This window comes from Botrytis cinerea, chromosome 2 (assembly GCF_000143535.2).
Source record: "Botrytis cinerea B05.10 chromosome 2, complete sequence".
Classification (NCBI taxonomy): Eukaryota; Fungi; Ascomycota; class Leotiomycetes; order Helotiales; family Sclerotiniaceae; genus Botrytis; species Botrytis cinerea.
This window is the reverse complement of record NC_037311.1, coordinates 1,648,295-1,665,653: the sequence shown is the minus strand read 5'-3', so window position 1 is coordinate 1,665,653 and position 17,359 is coordinate 1,648,295. Positions and strand designations below refer to the sequence as shown.

The following is a 17,359-nucleotide window of genomic DNA, read 5'->3' as shown; positions in this document are numbered from 1 at the left end:
GGAATTTTGAGATATCTCCTCCTCTGCTAAAATGACAATGTTTGTAATTGTTTTATGTATAGTAAGTGGGCTATTACAAGGTAACTCGCACATGAGTATAAAATCCTAATAAGTATCTAAACACAGATAATTGTTCCATTTGACTTCGGGATACAGTGAAGATATTGAGGATTGTTGAGCCATTCGTTTCATCAAACGTATGGCCGATGTAACTATCATTTGGGAATCGTAGATATATTGCGTCCCATAGTGAATGTGAAATTCACTTTCAACAGCGTGATTCTTAATTGACCAGCTTACCGCCTTGCCCGTCAACATCTCATCTGAATTCCAGTTAAAATATATAGGCATCTCTCATAGCAACACAGAAAAGGAGTCTGTAGTTGGGACCGATCTTCAATTATGCAGATCTTTCTCTCGATATTAGAAGGGAAGAATTCACGGCAAATTTGCAAAAGAATCAATCAGTCTCACTCTGATGATTAAATAGTATCTTACGAAACATTTTCGGCCTCATCAAGTTTCTCGATTTGCCTCGAACTATCCAGTCCGCAATTTGATACTTCCAGTGACTATGACGGGACAAGCATGGTAAGTTCTCTCCAACAATACTGACATAAGTCCGAGATAGCTAATGAAAGCGTCAGTACTCACGGTGGCCTGGTCAACATTGTTGATTTTAAAGATTAGCTTGTTCAAATTTTTGTTGGAGCCGAACGAAAAAAGTATTCGGCTCATAAAAATCTCATTTGCAAATCTGGAGATTTCTTTAGGGATGTTTTTCAAGACAATGGAAATGGGGCGGAGAATAAGATGGATCTACCGGAAGATAATCCATACATCTTTGACGCTCTTGCTAGCTGGATGTATACTAAACATCTTGGAGGGCTTCCGAGTGTCGATGAAGAATCTGATATTCCTATCATCGAGTTGTACATCTTTGCCGACAAGTACTGAATTGAGCAACTCATGAACTTCTCGATGGATTCTTTGCAAGACTCACTCAAGGAATGGCAAAGTAGTCTGTTTTGTCGAGAAGTTGAATCAATTTTTGATTCTACGAGTTCCAGACTCGGGTATCCCTTGCGATCCCTTGCGACAGCTGTCGTCGCTCACACGATTCTTGCTGTTCTAACGGAATTTTGGTGTCAAAAATACGACGAGATGTTCAAGGGGGTTGATGGTGCAACGATACAGGTTCTTAAACGCACACACTTAATGCTAAGAAAGAATGATGATCATAGACATCGCGTAAAGAAATCTGAAATGGATGACGTTGAAGGTTTCGAGATCTGCGCATTTCATCAACACAAATCCGGCGGAGATTGTGACTTGGCGCCGAACTTTTTCGGCCACTCAAGTAACTGAGTCTTTAAAGTATTGTTCAATTTTTCCATGGGCGATTTGGGATTTTCCGAGGGCAGGAGTTTGATATTGTGACCTCTCGAGGTACTGGGCTAGTTAGTATGTATCTATGGTTGGCAAGGAAAAGTGCGCTATGCTTCGGGGACAGGATTGCATCTTAGGCTTCGCCTACTTTATAGGAACGAAAGTAAAAAGAGAATAAAAGCACATTATCTAAGTATCACATGTTGCTTAATTTATGAGATAATTCATATTGAACCACCTTGTTTTCACTTCAGACGTCCTACGTGCAGTACCTCCCCAATCACAATGACTTAATGATCATAATCAACGTCAAGATCGATTTTTTAACAATGGGTAGAAATGTGAGGTTCAAGTAACTTTAAAAATGATCAGACTTATCTTTTTTTTTTTACCGTATTGAAGGTAACTAGAGGGAATTGATAGTTCTTCGGTACATGATTTGAGATTTTAGCACCAAACTCGCCTCCCTAGAAGATTCATACGGTTCATCATAATACGACAGGACTCTAATACCAAATTGATAAAAGGCTTCCCATTCGCAACCATTTGGTTTCTCACACATTCAACTCCTCGACTCTATAAATTTAGATCCGCGAGTTCTCAATCAATTTTTTTTTACAAAATCATCAGAATTAGCAAGCGAAAACGCTGCGATCAAGCCAAAGGGATACCCAAATAGCACATTTCATGATGTCACATCTAACTGCCAGGTAAGAAACAATGATTTGTACTAGATCGATCAAAGCTAATTCGAAAATTCACAGTTGTCTTGGCAGCGAATTTGTCCAAATCATTGTTGGTCCCGAACTTGAAGAATTTTTCGTCCATAAAACTTTCATCAGATCGTCCTGTGACTTCTTCGAAAGAGCTTTTAATGGAAGATTCAAGGAAAGTGTCAAGAACAAGATGTTTCTTCCTGAGGATGATCCGGAAGTTTTCGAAATCTTCGTCAACTGGATGTATTCCGGGCATCTCAGAGGAGGATTAAAAGAGGCTATGTTGATCATTGATATCTGGATCTTTGCCCAGAAGTGCCAAGCTATAACCCTGAAGAACTGCGCCATGAATGCTCTACAAGATGCGCTTGGCAATGAACAAATGGGCCGTTTTCCACTATCTAATTCTGAGGTTATGCGCATATACGAGAACACAGAATGGGATGATGAGTTGCGAGTATTTGCGGTAGCGATGCTAACGTGGGAGATTCAGTTCGGAGATCAAGAAGATGTTGATAATCTGGAGAGCATATTTGAGGAAGTGAATGGATCATTTGAAGAAGCTTCACTGTTCACAGAAGAACTAGAAGGACAGCCTGCTGCCGATCCTAGAGTTCGAGGCGGCCGTTTTGATAAGTGTGCGTTTCACGAGTATAACGACAACGAACAATACATTTGTCTTGCAGCCGTAAACTCTCATCAATATAGAAGCATACTTTAGTGGAATTAAAGTGCATAAAGGACTTTCGACTTCTAGAATTAAGATTCTTGTATTTTTCTTAGATAGCTGAGAATCAGAATTTGGATCGGGGTATTCATAGATGCAATCAAGTCAGATGGTTAAAAAAATGTTGGCTTCATCTTCTTGGGGGCTGGGCTGATTCAGTTTCTTCATAACCTAACTCCGAAACCATCAAAATTGGTGCGGCACTCAGATCACAGGAATCATCAGACAAAGATTAGCTATCACAATATTAAGTACTATCAATGTGTTACCCGCGACTTGGAATTTATTATTTTTCGAGTACTTGCTTATTATTAGAGAGGAAGAACCATATCTCCATACGTTTCCTTCATTACTATCGAAACGAGTTTGCACTTGACTATTCGTACTTCTGTTTTCATGATTCAGGAAACCCAGCTTTCCAACCACAAAGAATTGTGAATCTCCCAAGTAAGACGAGTAAACTCCCAAAATAGATTTAACAATCGCATTACGAATTAAAATCGCTGGGAACGCCAAATATAATGTTGGCAAAATAGACCGGAAGTCATTACTACTGCCAGCTGATACAATTTCAGAAAATGGCTGTACGAATAAACGAAAAAATCCTGGGCCATTGTTGCATGTACTCAGCCCGCGGGTACATTACGATCTTACTAAAATAAAAATTACATTGTGCCTCTCCCTACTAGTAAACGAGCCCCATGAAAGTTGCTCTTGGCACCACAATAGAAGTTCTTCAAATGTCTCGCTTACCGAGAGGCTGAGAGAAAGGGGGTTCAGATCATCATCGGGCTATCAGTTTTCACACTCGGGCCAACAAATCAAAACCATTCAAACCCCACTACACCGACAACAAAGTGTTTGTTATTTGCTTACCCTCCTCCAAAAATAGCTCACATCAGCCTCATAACTCAAGCCGTTAAAAAATTTCCCCAAAATCTCACTTCCTTGCAGCTGCCAAGCACTTACCCCGCGACGCTCACTAGTGGCCCAATCCGACTTGCCTTACACAACTACATACATCAATCATTAAATTTGTCACAAAAACTGTCTCTACAAAGAAATCAGAAACATTTCCTCTCACCAGTTTGCTAGAGACATCATGTAAAGATGACAATCATGGCAATCATATGATGTTTTCAGCTTGAAGAATTCGTGGTGCGTTAGCCTTGTGTATATCAGCACTTGTAGCAAGCCTCTTCGTATCCGCCCATAAGATCATGAGATAATCATATGGTTTAAGTCAGCACTCTACGATAGTGACATCAAGTTACTTTTTGGTGTTTGAGTATATAATGATGCTGCTGGATCGATGAAGATGTCGGTTTCTCTCCATCATCATCACCATCATCACTCAGAGTCTAAATACTTCACAAACAACCACATCTCTTCATTTCCACTTGAAAAATATTTCACAAATTCCCAAAATGCTTTCCAAGACTATTATTTCTCTTCTCATCGGAGCAACGAGCCTCGTGCAAGCTTCTCCCGTCCCAGAAACCCTGAACGAAAAACGCACCTGCGGAACCCAACTTTTCCCAAATCAAATTGTCCAACTTTCAAAGGCAAATCCAAACACAGCTTATCCAAATACATGGAATACAGATAAGTCTGTCAAGATTAGCCAGGATGCTGATGCCAATGGTATGTATACCTTTCCTAGATATTCTCATGAACGCGAATTAACCCATTTATAGGCAACCCTTCCAATCAATTCTGGGAACTCATCTCCTTCCCCGCTCTCCCAGCCGGATCCTACGGCTGCTCCCTCACTCTTACATTCCCTTCAGACTACGCACCATCTATCACTGGCGTTTCTCCAGCTCTCGATGTCTACACCGTTTCCACACCTCTTCCCAGTGGTCCAACATTCAACAACATCAGCCCTAAAATTAACTCTGGTATTTTCGGCTCTGTCACCCCTGCCAGCGGACAGAGTGTTGTGATTAATAGTCAGGCTTGCAATGGGGGTAGTGGACAGGGATTGGCGTTTGTGTTCAGATATGCGGATTGGGTTCGTGGACAGGGGAGTGTGAGCTGGACCGAGTATGTTAATGCTTTGAATGGAGCGGGTGCTAGAGGTGTTTATTTGAATTACAACTGTTAGATGTTGGTGGAGATAATGACTTCTTTCGATTATGCTTATTATTTTGGGGAGTGGTGAAATTGGTCTAGTTAGTTATGGGAAGTGGAGTTGAGCTGGCAGGAAGGATGATTATCACATGTTTGGCTCTTCAGAGTTATTTTCACTAATTTTAGAGAATTGATAAGGCTTTCCATTATCTTGTCCTGCGGACAATCTGGTTCATCTCATAGGATCTATGAATGCCACGAGCAAAGCACAGGATGCCCGCGCGACAGTGCAACGTTCCATGACTATCCCTGAAGTCATATTTGGTGTCCAAACAGTACGAGGTATCATATTCGAGATATAGATCAATAATTTACAAGGAATTAACGACAGTCTGTTCAACACTTTCGCGATCTTCATAATCGTATCGGTAATGAAGTTGCAAAACATAGAATTCCCGCAAAAAATCATAACTCTCGAACCCAAGCCTATTAGTGACACTAGCAATGTAATTCAATTTATCCGAGCCGATGAATTTGTCACTACGAAGATAATGATCCCGAGTGAGATTCATGCAGTAATTTTGAAGTTTTGAAAACTCAATCGTGTCGGCGAAGATCACAAGTTTCAGCATTGTTTTGATTTCTGGCACCTTGACGAAATGTCCTGGAGTATAGAGCCATTGGACAAAGTAATCGATTCTCTCACACTATTCATCCAGCTTAACAGTATGAGCATCCCCTAGATCCTTGAAGAATCTCGAGTCGGCCAATAATTCCTTGTGAATCTCGCAACAACCTCCGGCGACTTCGAACCCCGACGACTTCGACCCGGATCTTTCCTCTGGGCATTGTTAGTCTGAATCTCATGTGTTGACACTTCTTGAAAAATACCGAGCACTTACTTGCTAGGTTGGGTTAACACTTCCGTACTCGTAGATATCGAGAAACTGAGATATTGAACGTCATCAGAAGTTCTTATGGAAAGTGCGTTGAACAATAGTTGGGAGTAAGCATAGGAAAGTGTCTTCAAAACTGCCTTACTCGACATAAGTTTTTCAAGTAGAAGGCGATAGCAAAAAAACAAATGCCACACATCCTCTGGTTTCCAAAGCGCTGCTTTTTCAAGGCGAGAAATAAAGAATGGTAATTGTTCAGATTCACTTGCAAGTCGAAATGGTTCTCAAAATCAGTGCACTTCGATAAAAAGATATATGGGTAAAAAAATACATTCAGGAGGGCCGAGCCCGCCTAGCACATGTATTGTGATCCAGAGGGGTCTATATCAACCCCTTGGAAGGTAAATATTCTCAAATATACCTAACTAGTTCTTTACATACCGATATCTACTACGCCCTACTTTCGGACCCTGCAAAGATTGACACCAAACGTTAACACCACCCAGCCTACTATCCCCAAAATGTTTATGACCACAAAATCCAAGCCACAGCCCCCAAGCCAACTGGCATGGCTATCTTTAGCAGATCGGCCAGTCATGTATCTCGCTTCAAATCGTGTATGACAATATCACCCTCCTCCCCGGCATCCTGTGCTGTTCCGGTACCAACTTTCGGCGGATATTGGACCCCGTCTTTCTCAAATTTAGGTATGCAGGTACATTGTTCATCGGCAGGGATCGAAGAGAAGACGGAAGGCAAATGTTGACCGCAGCCGAGCCAGGTTTCCTTCTCTGCCGCACCGTCGATATCAGTATGATGTAATATAAGAGGAGGGCGGGGTCAGAAACATACGACAGGTTGGACAGTCTGCTGGTCTACACATTTTGAGATAATTGAGGGTGTTGTGGGCTGATGTATCAAGTACTGATCTGGTCTTTGTAGATTGAAGTTTTTCTCCTCAACGTGGTGGTTGTTCTTTATTCTTATAGTTGTAGCTAACTACTCGCAATAGCTCATTAAACTTTTGCTCGGGCTTCATTTTGTGGGGTATGATGAGGAATGATGTTCTTTGGGGTCGGCGACGTTCAGGTTACAGGGGTATCAGCGTTGCCAGCATATTTAGGGTCGCCGAATGAGCCTGAGGCATTGCTGACTGTACATCAAATCTTATCTTGACATCCCACCTGATTCCTTCTGCACAAGTGACGCCTCAACAGCTGTGGCACTGGCACGTGTGTGGCTGGACCAAAAATAAATGTTTCCGAGACATATTACTGTCGTCCTCGCATGCTTTCTTTTCTTGATCTGAAAGGAAACTATTGATGGCACGCCCCTGTTGAAGTCCTTGACATTGGACGGGTTCCACTTACCAACGGAATGTTCTGGCCAACTGAGCGATCTATAGTTCACCGCTCTTAGTCTTGGAGAGAAGAATTCTACAAGATTATCACTGAAATATGCTTCGTAGCTCACTTAGTCAGGGGGTGTTCAATTGGTACATGAACCCTTCTTAGGGTGGCGTGGAAATGACACTTCAGACCTGCTGCATCGAGGACTACTGCAAAGTGAGGAAACGCCAAAAATACATAGCGCCTGCCAAACAGGTAATGACTCTCACAGATATGCAGAGAAATCAATATCGCTCATCAGACTTACAAGCATCGGGTAATAGTACAAGTTGCATTGTGAGACACACCTTCAATTTGCAACACCGAACTTCTCATCGCAAAGGAATTGTTATATTTATCGTTGCTGTTCTCGAGCGATAATAAAGTTTGTGGTAGTTTAAATTGAACATTATAGCCCTCCAGTTGATAGCTACATTGTAGTTATCGTCTAACATTCAGATCCGGCACCCACGTTGTAATCTATACGTGTTCCGTTCTCTTTAATTAATCATTCGCGAGTCGACAATATACTTGGTTACGGCGAAAAGAGATGTGCTTGCATTCGGCTGTGAAACCCCCTGTCCCTTTTCGGAAATATGTATGAGATCGTGGTGGTTGATCAATAATATGATGTTGAAGACGTGTACATATACCTGGACATCCTCTTAATCTTCTTTCTACCATAATTCGAAACACCGTCATCCAACATGGCCTCAGCAACACAAACCATCACAAGTGCGAAGAACAATTACCAAGTCACGTATAAAAATGAGAGATATCCTTCCGATGCAGATCTCAAACGTGCTAACAGGCTCATTCCACATGTTCTCGAGGAAGAGGCACGTGAAAATCCTCAAAGAATCGTGGCAATGATTGCCAAGACAACTGACATATCCGAGGGATTCCACGAAGTCAACGCTGGACAGTTTTTGTGTGGTGTGGACTTCCTAGCTAATTGGATCGACGCCATTAAGTCTGAATTTTCATCGACCGAGACATTCGCGTTTCTTGGGTCTCAGGACTTTCGCTATCCGATCATTGAGATTGCTTGTATGAAAACTGGAAACCCTCTGCTTTTACCAAGGGTTGGAAATGCATTAGGAAACACGGTTTCATTGCTCAAGGCAACCAAAAGCACAAAAGTTTTCTACACATCGCAATATTCAGATCTTGCTGCACGAATTTTGGAGGTGCTCCCAACTCTGGAAAAGCACGAAATACCGACGCTACAGGAGATAATAACCACAAAAAGCAAGCCGTACCTTTACTTGAAGAATTGGGATACACATAAAGATGAGCTTGCATTGATTATTCATACATCGGGTTCCACAGGTGCACCAAAGCCAAAGAATTGCAGCTATGAATACCTCAGTGGTTTCATCAACAGCAGTGTATTGTTACCTGAAGTACCTGGAAGAACGATTGCAGGCTTCAAGTTTGTAGAAAAAGACAAACTACTCTTGAGTGGGTGTAGCTTCTCTCATGCATCTGGGCTCGGCCTGGCGTTCTCAACGATCTTCTTAGGTTCGACCTTGGTTCGTGGCCCACCAAATGAACCATCTAGTGGGAGGATACTTCATGAAATCATGAAAGCTCTTCCAATTCATGGACTAATGGAGGTTCCAAGCATTACGGAGCAATTATTCTTGAATCATAGCAAGGGCCTCGAAGACGAAATCGCTGCTTTGAAACATATTTCCTGGCTCGGAGGTAAATAGAATTCTCATAATCTGCCCTTGAATGCGTTATTGATCAAGAACTAGGTCCACTATCACAGAAAACAGGTGACTTCATTGTCCGCAGTACTGACGCAGTACTGTGGCAAATCTTCGGGTCGACTGAATCTACCCAGTTGCCACTTCTTGTACCACCCAAATCACATTGGTCACATCTCGAATTCCACCCCCAATTTCTACCGGAACTAGAGCCAGTGAACTCTGATTCTACGCTCTGCGAAATAATTTTGAACAAATACAATGATCTAGCTCTTGCTTGGGCTCAGCCTGTTTTTCATATGGCACCTGATCAGACTCAGTGGAGGACCAGGGATATTGTGCGCCGTTGCGAAGATTCACTTGCCAATGGAATTGGTACACTATGGAAATTTGAAAGCCGAATCGATGATCTTCTTATCCTTTCCAATGCGTCCAAAGTCAATCCTGTGTACATTGAGACTTTCCTCCAATCACACCCGCTATTGAACGGCTGTCTTGTCTTTGGAGCGGGTAGAACTCGTTGTGGGATCTTATTAGAACCGAAAGAAGATTCGACATTGACGGAGGAAGATTTGGTAGAAAAATTATGGCCGGACGTGCAACAAGCTAATGATACGGTACCAGAACACGCTCGAGTTGAGCGCCATCTGGTTCTCGTGGCGAAGAAGGACAAGAGGTTTGAGAGGGCTGCTAAGGGAACTTTTATTCGATCCATTTGTACAAAAATGTACGAAGCTGAGATTGATAGTGTGTACGCAGCGTTCGAGGCAAGGAAATCCGGGTGCAACAAACCAGTTCTCAAGTTGCAAATTTAGATCACTTTGGTTCTCTCTCTTTATTTGCAGTCAGCTTTAGGAAATCGGAATGCATTTTTGATTATTGATATCATATAACACATACAAACAGTAACTATCCTATGCACGACATTTTTTTATTCAGTTCATTAATGTAAATGACAATAGTTTGTTTACAATTTTATTCATAAGAGATTTTTTTCCATTAAAAGTCAATCCACAAGGAGAGTAAAAATCGCTTCCATCACATCATCACAACCACAGATCTTTCTTTTCCATTCCCCATCCTCTCAAACTCCTCCCCTCCTCACAAAATCACACACCCCGAAGATGAACTCCCTTCCCCATCCCGTCCATCTCGTTCCGCTCGTCGTCTCATGAATCTAATCCATCGATTCCATCGGACATTTCTACAAACAGGACAAAATTCGCGCTTCTCAACGATAGAAAGCCAGTAGAATGAACATCTAGTTGAGTCAGGAGTATGATCGGATCTATTGGTGGGTGCTCGAGGACAGTGGTGCAAGTTTGTGGATGCATGCATGCAGAGAAGGTGGACGGTATGTTGTTGCTGGCACATATTGAGGTTGGGTTCAGGCTAGAGTGTTCTAGGAAGTTGATGTTGGGGGTAGGTTTGATGAGATTTTATTGTCTTGGGGAATGAATACTTTAAGCTGGGACAAGTCGATAAGAAGAAGTCAGTATTTATATTTGAGATACGGGGTTGTGCTGGCACTGTTTTGAGTTCGTTTGGAAGTAATGAAGTTCTTGTGTTGGCGTAGACTCTTAGATTCTTAGTCTCCTGTCGTGGAAATAAGATTGGAATTATTGGAGAATAAGTTCGGAACGACGTATTCATCTTTGATGGTTTTTCAAATGGCAGGCTGTTCAAACGTCCTGTATTTCTCGGTCTTCTGCTGCTTTGGTTAATTTCAGCATGGCTACTTCATGACTAATCATCAATGTCATATTGACCATGTCAGAATCTTATTGCGGGTTTTTCGTTTTTCATATTTAAAGTATTCTAGGGAAAATGGTTTTTACTCGGGGGGTTTTCAGACTGTTATATAGTAGATACTTTCCAGCATCCACCTACCTATGTCATTTTTCGCTTACAACCGTCTCAAACATGCGCTCGCCCCTATCACTCTCGCCTCAACTTCAAGATGAAATAAAGAGAAAAGAGGAAATGATCACGAGCACAACTCAATCAATTTTGTGGAATATTATAAATGCAATGATAGCACTTACCCGGCTGGCGACGGAATCCGGCGCGGTATGCGGGACAATCTTGAAGTGCGCAGTTGTGTAGATATTGATAGTGGCAAGGAGTAGTGCGGACTTCGCAGCAGCCGCATTCATCGAATTGGGTGCAGATTTCTGTACACATGGTAGCTTTTGTTGCTTTGGGTAGGGTTTTGGGTTGGCTCTTGGGTGTTCGTTTCGCGGTTTGGTGTTTGCAGTTTGAATTGGAGAGACTGCGGGATAAAGAAGCTGCTGATGGAAGGGGATTTATATACTAACTGTGTGGGGCTGTCCTGCACTTGTTCTAGAAGAGTTTGCGTATGTTGAGCTAGTCTTGCGTGTACTAAATTCTGGAATGAAAATTGGAAGCAGTTCAATACCCGTTACACTGTAGAAATCAGCCAAAGTTAAAAGTACAATTTCGAATTGATGACAATGGAGTGAATTTAATTGCGCATTGGTGCTTTAAACGGTGTGTTGACGGGAGGAATGCGAATGTCAACACTGACTGTTCTCTCTTTAGGTAGCACTTTGAGGAGAAGGCTCTACATATCAGAGTCCACACAGTTCAAGAAGAGACACATGTGATTTTATGTCTTCTCTGGGACTTCTCGTTTTCATGATATGTTGATGTTACTAATTGGCATGTAGTGTGATACCCGTCATAGGAAACCAAAAACAACCCTATAGCTTCAAACCCATTTCATCTTTCATCGCAGCATCAAATTCCCGTCCCTAGAAGTTGATTGCACGTCTTACAAAACCCAACACTTAATTTTGTTTCAATTCGAAATCCCAAAATTTCACTTCTAAACTCTCTCCGTTAGTAGCCTCAGCTTTGGCAGGTCTACAAGCCATTGCCCCAACTCCAATTTGCCAATCTTCTTCATCGGCAAAAAACCACGCCACCTCTCTAAGTGGAATTCTCTCTTCGTCTTGGATCCAATAAACCCAAAGACCCTTTCCGTTCTCATCGCCCTCTCTCCTCACTTCAACCGTAACCTCCACATCTTTACTTGCATCGAGACCTGTCGGGTAGATACTCCAGTCTGCAAAATTATCACATCCAACAGTGCTGACAAATGGTTTGCCATTATAAAATTCAACTCCAGTCTTCAGCCAGCGATCTTTGGAGCCGGCTTTGGTGAGATGGAGAAGAAGACCACCTTGGTCGTAGCGATATTTGCAAGGGAGAGAAAAGGTGATCTTGGAGGAGAGGAATGAGGTAAGTGGTATAGCTGAAGCCATTTCGGTAGGAGCATTGAAAGCATCAGTGGTGGGAGGCTTGCGCCAGATATCGGTTGATGGAGAGGCAGTTATGGTGAAGGGTTCTTTGGTGGGAGACATATTGTTTTGTATAGGTTGTTTTCGTAGGTGTGTAATGATTTTGGTCTTGAATAGCACGATAGTTCTAGAAAAAAAACTTCAGTTACTTTAGACAATAAAGATTCTTTCCATCCATTTATAGTAGTCATGATGTAGGACGAGTAAGAGAACAGACCACGTGTTTGGTTGCCCCGCTTTTGCCGGCCGCATACGATGTAAGCCGGAGTTTGAACATCGTGATGGAATAATTTCTTGGTGTTTAGTAATCACAGTTCAAGCCTAATAAAGTATCTAGGCGTACTAGGTATTTAATGACACAATTTTAGCTCTTATCTCATCCTAGGAACAGATGACAAGAGGTCATCGTGAATTGGTCGAAACACCGGAGAAACTAAGGCAAACCGCTCATCATTTTATCTCTCAATCGGGTTCATTCCTTGGCAGCAGCTAATCAAACTCCGATGACATTCCCCGCATGTATGCTTAGGTTGGTAATCTTGCTGGGCTGTTTGATACATCAGAAATAGTCCAGGGGCACTTCGCTTAATAGTAAGGATTTTTCGATCTAGTCACAATTTATTCCGTCAGTTCGTCATTGAATCTCATAGCACATTCTAATCAAGGTGGTTTCTTTTTTCTCAAAAATAGTTGTATTAAAATCATTAATAGTGAGTCGTTCCGGTACTCTTTTTGATGAGTGCGTACATAATTGGAGTTTACAATCCTGATCTCGTAACCTTAAAACTCATCGTCCCTCACATGATTACACACTTGCGCGTTTTATCACCCTTTTCGGTATGTCTTCTTCTTAACATATTCTGCCTCTTTTCTTCTTTTACGAACTCTTCTGCTTGTTCTAGTCTCTTAAGAGTAAGAATTGTACCTTTTCTGATTTCAGCTGCTTCACTGAGTCTTCTTGTCTTTGCGTTCTGATGGGATTCGTTCGTTATGAAAAATCCTTCCCTTTTCAAGCAACGAACGCATTTTCTCTCCAAGTGTTTTATCTCTTCTTTGCGGAATGGACAAGTTGGAGGGTAGGCATTAGGTTTGCAAAGATGATCATTGTAGGACATGTGTGGACAGGTATGAGCGTGGCAGATTGAAAGACACATCTTTGTGGATATACTTGTTAGTTAAGGTGAATGTTCCTGTGAGTATATAAGCTGATCTGAAAGGGATGTTCGGAGATTTAAAAAAGAGTTGCCGGCTTTAGTAATGCATTTCAATGGGTTGTTTGTCTATTGTTCTCGGTTTCGTCACCCCCCCCCCCCTCCCCCATCTCGAGAATCAATAGTCTTCTTTCCCCTGTCCCGATTTCCGTATGAAACTGCAGATGAAATCGAATTTTGAAATATTTGAAACGATAGGTTCATATCTAGTTGCGCCGGCTTCTGACTAAGTTGATCCAATTAATTCCACGGGTATGATATCTAATTGTATCATTTTGAGATCTCTGTGTATTACAATTGAGCCATTAGATTTTGTTACTTATGACTATTTATAAATATCGATGGCACGGAAGATGGAAGAAGTTTCGCGCTATCTCCGATCTCTCACATTATTCAAGCAATTAACAAAAGGGATTGACATATCCGGAGTAAGTTGTGAGTTATGTGTTCATGTACCAAATTTGAATCGTACAATAGAGCTTATTGGTTGTTTTAGGTTTTGAATTCCATTCTTATCTGTCGTTACCACAACATATGAAGTATCTTTGATGTTTATCACGAGTTGGATTTACCTTAGTTGATAAAATCCAATCCCAACAAGTGGTACTCGTTCTTCATCCACAAATAAGTATTTTTTCACATTCCCAAGCTCAAGATAATCAATTTCTTTGTGATCTCGCCAGAAAAAAACATCGAATCCTTTTAAAGCAACTTAACAAAGACTTTCACTAGTCAATTTATAGACTTATTGTGTGCGGAAAAGCGTGACCTAGATGCTACGTGAAATTACTATTTTAGTATTTATAGTTTCTCCTTCTGTAGATTAAATAAGACACAGATTTCCTACTCTCTTAACTTGACCTCTATACTGTATGCTATTGCCTTAAGTATATTTCTGCACCTCGCTGCTGTTATATAGTGATTCATTTTTATTCACTATACGTTGTTATTAGATTGACTATGGCATATACAAAGGCTTTTCTTGTATCAATTCTATCGTCTTCTCTTTTACAATACAAACATATATCTTTTTTGCAATTGCAACGTCGCATCACATAGAAGATTTCCTCTTCAACAAATCTCTACTAACAATAACTCCAATCTTCTCCAACATCTCAATAATCAGAGATAATTCTTCCCATCAGCCATTTCAAATCTATAGAAGGCTGTGAAGATAACCATATGCAAAATGTTCCGCAAAGAACAATACTATCGACGAGGTCTTTAATCCATTAGTACATTTTAGTTGTTGTTTTTTTTTATCAAAACGTTCCTTTTACTATCATATCTTTGAGTAGAAACTCACAGGATTGAAAGTCCAACGGGGTATGCTCTTCAGCAGTGGGTATTAACACACCCCCAGTATGAATATTGATAGCCACCAAGCCATTCTCGCCAAATTCCTCCCCGAGATGTTCAATACGTCTCGATTGCGCAAATTTGCTTATTCAACACCCTATTGCTACAGAGAAATTTCCAAGACAGGCAGGCGTACTTCCCACGCGAAAAAGCTCTTGGTTCCATTTTCACTCTCGAAGAGTAATGGGATGAGGTATTGCGCAGCGTGGTAAATACCCACAGTGTTAACGACGAAATCCTGCTGGAACCAAGCCGAGGATTCTTCCGCATATACAGCGTGTGGAATCACCACATCCAGACGACCGAATTTCGCGCGTATTGCAGAAGATAATACAAAGGCGCTTTGTGGTGAGTGATGTCACATTCTACTTATTCTACCCAAATATCTTAATTTCAATTTTATAGAGATTGCTATAACTGCACTGTCGCTTGCGAGGATCTCTAATCGCTCAATTGGAGAAGAAACTAGTCTGTAGTTATAACAACGGCGACATAACGTACTCTAATTACTATAATACTAAGAAAACTATTTCATTATCATAATAAAACCACGCTAGATATTTCTAATCGTTTCATAAATTTGACATGTAGAAAAGGCTTATTATAATAGTGACATTAAGAGTTCAGAAGTTTATCTTAGTATTAGTAAAGATTATACTCTATAATAATGACAAAGAATATAAACAAGTTTAAGAATACATGTTCAAGCTACTCAATATACACCTCCCTATTCAATACAGATTTATAAACTTTTCGGTATATAAAAGTACTATAGTAAAACGAGAAAGACTCAAGACGTAGAGGATAATACATAAACTATACAAGCAAGCAAAACAAAGGAAGCAGATAAAGCTAATCTAGAAGACTCAAATAAATACACTCGCTTACACACAAACTATACATTTTCCCGTCTTGTTTCTCTCTACTTAATATCCCAATATATACTATTTCACAAGTCCTCGAAGGCATTATATACGTATAACCGATCCAATAGATAGAATACATAACTATCTATATTGTCAAGGTACGGGTAAAGACGTATATTGTACCATAAGGGTAGAAGAGCTATGGAAGAGTGAGGCCCTACTTATAGAAAGTAGGGCACGAAGGCAACTACAGAACATGTAGTTGGCGCCGTGACATATACATCGAAACTATCAGAAATATTCATTTCCAAACCTGGAAATAGAGGATATAAAAGACACACAAATTTATACATATCTCTTTCCTCTTACTCTTCCTTGATGACTTTAACAACTAATGAATTCGCTGATATATTATTAATACTCTTCTTTTCCCGTTTCAACTTATAAGTTATATATATATCATTCAAACATAACACATAAATATAAATAAAAATAAAAAAAGGAAACAACAATTCTCAATTTTTTTTATCTTTCTCTTTTTCTTTGTCAGACGAATACCAGAGTGATATATATCATTCGATTCTCTTCATGAAAAATATCACACCAAACAAATTCTATATTCGCTCGCTCATAAATAAGCATGCACTTTCATCTCCCTCATGTTACATATACATTCCGACTCGGAAATCTCTTCAACTTCCAGCTCAACCATCTCCCATCCCAAATCCTCGTTCTCTACTCACCGCACAGTAACGCACTGAGCATCGCATTATCACAGACTATCAAATCAAATCAAATCAAATCAAAGAGCATTTCGCAATCGAATTTAGGAACGATCCATACATACATGCATCCCAAGATCAAAATCCGAACCAACAAACGCCCGACCGACCAGAAAATCCTTCGCCCAAACGAACAACTCAGGACCAATGAAAAGTCACACGCACAAGATCTTCTCAACAGTGCTTTCCACTTCTCTCATGGTTCTTTTCCCGGTCATATATATAAGTTAGATGGAAAGATACAAACACTGATGTATCGTAACGTGAAATCTATCAAAGTGCTCGCTCAGAAATATGAAGATAACTCGGCACTGAACCCCGCTCACTATCCTACCAGGTAAGGAAGTAAGTAAGTATAATTCGAGAAGTAAATAATCCCTAGGTACTTCACTCCCGCTTCCCAATCCCCAATCCCAAACCATGGATCCCGACCCTGACCCCCAGGCCCTCCCTCCTCCTCCTCCTCCCATACATCCAAACCCAAGATCTCCTCAATCCCATTACCAAACACACACACACACACACAAACTCCTACTCTCATCCCCAAGCCGAGATAATCCCAGTTCTCGCGATGAAGAACGAATCTGCAACTTCAGATGCAAACACAGATACAAATAAACATCACAAACAAACATCACAAACAAACATCACAAACAAACATCACAAACAAACATCACAAACAAACATCACAAACAAACATCACAAACAAACAAACATCAAACAAAAGGAGCAAGAGCACAGAATACAGAATCATCAACGGAATATCTCTCTGTATACATAATGCAGGAAAAGGAAAAAGGAGAAGGGGATATTGATGATTGTAGCAGGGGGGGGGGTGCTTGTGAGTTTTCGGGTGTGGCTCTGAGTGAGAGTTTGGAGATGGAATGGGATGGGATGGGATGGGATACACACAA

The 17,359-nt window shown here is 40.9% G+C and overlaps 6 protein-coding genes across 7 annotated transcripts; 3 read left to right on the top strand and 3 right to left on the bottom strand.

Moving 5' to 3' along the window:
- Positions 1-2,067: 2,067 nt before the first annotated feature.
- BCIN_02g04650 (hypothetical protein) lies at positions 2,068-2,841 on the top strand. The gene is made up of 2 exons (XM_024691323.1): positions 2,068-2,099; positions 2,154-2,841. The coding sequence occupies exons 1-2, from the start codon at positions 2,077-2,079 to the stop codon at positions 2,824-2,826; spliced, it is 696 nt and encodes a 231-aa protein (XP_024547093.1). The 5' UTR covers positions 2,068-2,076; the 3' UTR covers positions 2,827-2,841.
- Positions 2,842-4,155: 1,314 nt separating this feature from the next.
- Positions 4,156-5,037, top strand: BCIN_02g04640 (hypothetical protein). Its single transcript, XM_001552898.2, has 2 exons — positions 4,156-4,476; positions 4,530-5,037. The coding sequence occupies exons 1-2, from the start codon at positions 4,260-4,262 to the stop codon at positions 4,937-4,939; spliced, it is 627 nt and encodes a 208-aa protein (XP_001552948.1). The 5' UTR covers positions 4,156-4,259; the 3' UTR covers positions 4,940-5,037.
- A 373-nt stretch (positions 5,038-5,410) lies between these two features.
- Positions 5,411-6,033, bottom strand: BCIN_02g04630 (hypothetical protein). Its single transcript, XM_024691322.1, has 2 exons — positions 5,808-6,033; positions 5,411-5,746 (listed from the first exon to the last, which is right to left on the bottom strand). The coding sequence occupies exons 1-2, from the start codon at positions 5,951-5,953 to the stop codon at positions 5,626-5,628; spliced, it is 267 nt and encodes an 88-aa protein (XP_024547092.1). The 5' UTR covers positions 5,954-6,033; the 3' UTR covers positions 5,411-5,625.
- A 72-nt stretch (positions 6,034-6,105) lies between these two features.
- BCIN_02g04620 (hypothetical protein) lies at positions 6,106-6,931 on the bottom strand. Its single transcript, XM_001552896.2, has 2 exons — positions 6,654-6,931; positions 6,106-6,592 (listed from the first exon to the last, which is right to left on the bottom strand). Exons 1-2 carry the CDS (start codon positions 6,682-6,684, stop codon positions 6,396-6,398), a joined length of 228 nt encoding a protein of 75 aa, XP_001552946.1. The 5' UTR covers positions 6,685-6,931; the 3' UTR covers positions 6,106-6,395.
- An 868-nt stretch (positions 6,932-7,799) lies between these two features.
- Positions 7,800-9,876, top strand: BCIN_02g04610 (hypothetical protein). Its single transcript, XM_001552895.2, has 2 exons — positions 7,800-8,899; positions 8,953-9,876. The coding sequence occupies exons 1-2, from the start codon at positions 7,897-7,899 to the stop codon at positions 9,717-9,719; spliced, it is 1,770 nt and encodes a 589-aa protein (XP_001552945.1). The 5' UTR covers positions 7,800-7,896; the 3' UTR covers positions 9,720-9,876.
- Positions 9,877-11,370: 1,494 nt separating this feature from the next.
- Positions 11,371-12,598, bottom strand: BCIN_02g04600 (hypothetical protein). 2 transcript variants are annotated; one of them, XM_024691321.1, is made up of 2 exons: positions 12,445-12,598; positions 11,371-12,354 (listed from the first exon to the last, which is right to left on the bottom strand). In XM_024691321.1, the coding sequence occupies exon 2, from the start codon at positions 12,288-12,290 to the stop codon at positions 11,715-11,717; it is 576 nt and encodes a 191-aa protein (XP_024547091.1). In that variant the 5' UTR covers positions 12,291-12,354; positions 12,445-12,598; the 3' UTR covers positions 11,371-11,714. The 2 variants fall into 2 exon arrangements, with proteins under 2 accessions (XP_024547091.1, XP_001552943.1); XM_001552893.2 differs by lacking the exon at positions 12,445-12,598 and having other exon boundaries at positions 11,371-12,440.
- Positions 12,599-17,359: the final 4,761 nt, after the last annotated feature.

Excerpts from the sequence above, each read along its gene's own strand:
- BCIN_02g04620 (XM_001552896.2), bottom strand. The coding sequence starts at position 6,684 with ATGTGTAGACCAGCAGACTGTCCAACCTGTC. Across the intron at positions 6,593-6,653 it reads AGCAGACTGTCCAACCTGTC|AGAAGGAAACCTGGCTCGGC; the intron begins GTATGTTTCTGA and ends ACGGTGCGGCAG.
- BCIN_02g04610 (XM_001552895.2), top strand. The coding sequence starts at position 7,897 with ATGGCCTCAGCAACACAAACCATCACAAGTGCGAAGAACAATTACCAA. Across the intron at positions 8,900-8,952 it reads ACATATTTCCTGGCTCGGAG|GTCCACTATCACAGAAAACA; the intron begins GTAAATAGAATT and ends ATCAAGAACTAG.
- BCIN_02g04640 (XM_001552898.2), top strand. The coding sequence starts at position 4,260 with ATGCTTTCCAAGACTATTATTTCTCTTCTCATCGGAGCAACGAGCCTC. Across the intron at positions 4,477-4,529 it reads CCAGGATGCTGATGCCAATG|GCAACCCTTCCAATCAATTC; the intron begins GTATGTATACCT and ends ACCCATTTATAG.
- BCIN_02g04630 (XM_024691322.1), bottom strand. The coding sequence starts at position 5,953 with ATGTCGAGTAAGGCAGTTTTGAAGACACTTTCCTATGCTTACTCCCAA. Across the intron at positions 5,747-5,807 it reads GTGTTAACCCAACCTAGCAA|AGGAAAGATCCGGGTCGAAG; the intron begins GTAAGTGCTCGG and ends AACAATGCCCAG.
- BCIN_02g04600 (XM_024691321.1), bottom strand. The coding sequence starts at position 12,290 with ATGTCTCCCACCAAAGAACCCTTCACCATAACTGCCTCTCCATCAACC.
- BCIN_02g04650 (XM_024691323.1), top strand. The coding sequence starts at position 2,077 with ATGATGTCACATCTAACTGCCAG. Across the intron at positions 2,100-2,153 it reads ATGTCACATCTAACTGCCAG|TTGTCTTGGCAGCGAATTTG; the intron begins GTAAGAAACAAT and ends GAAAATTCACAG.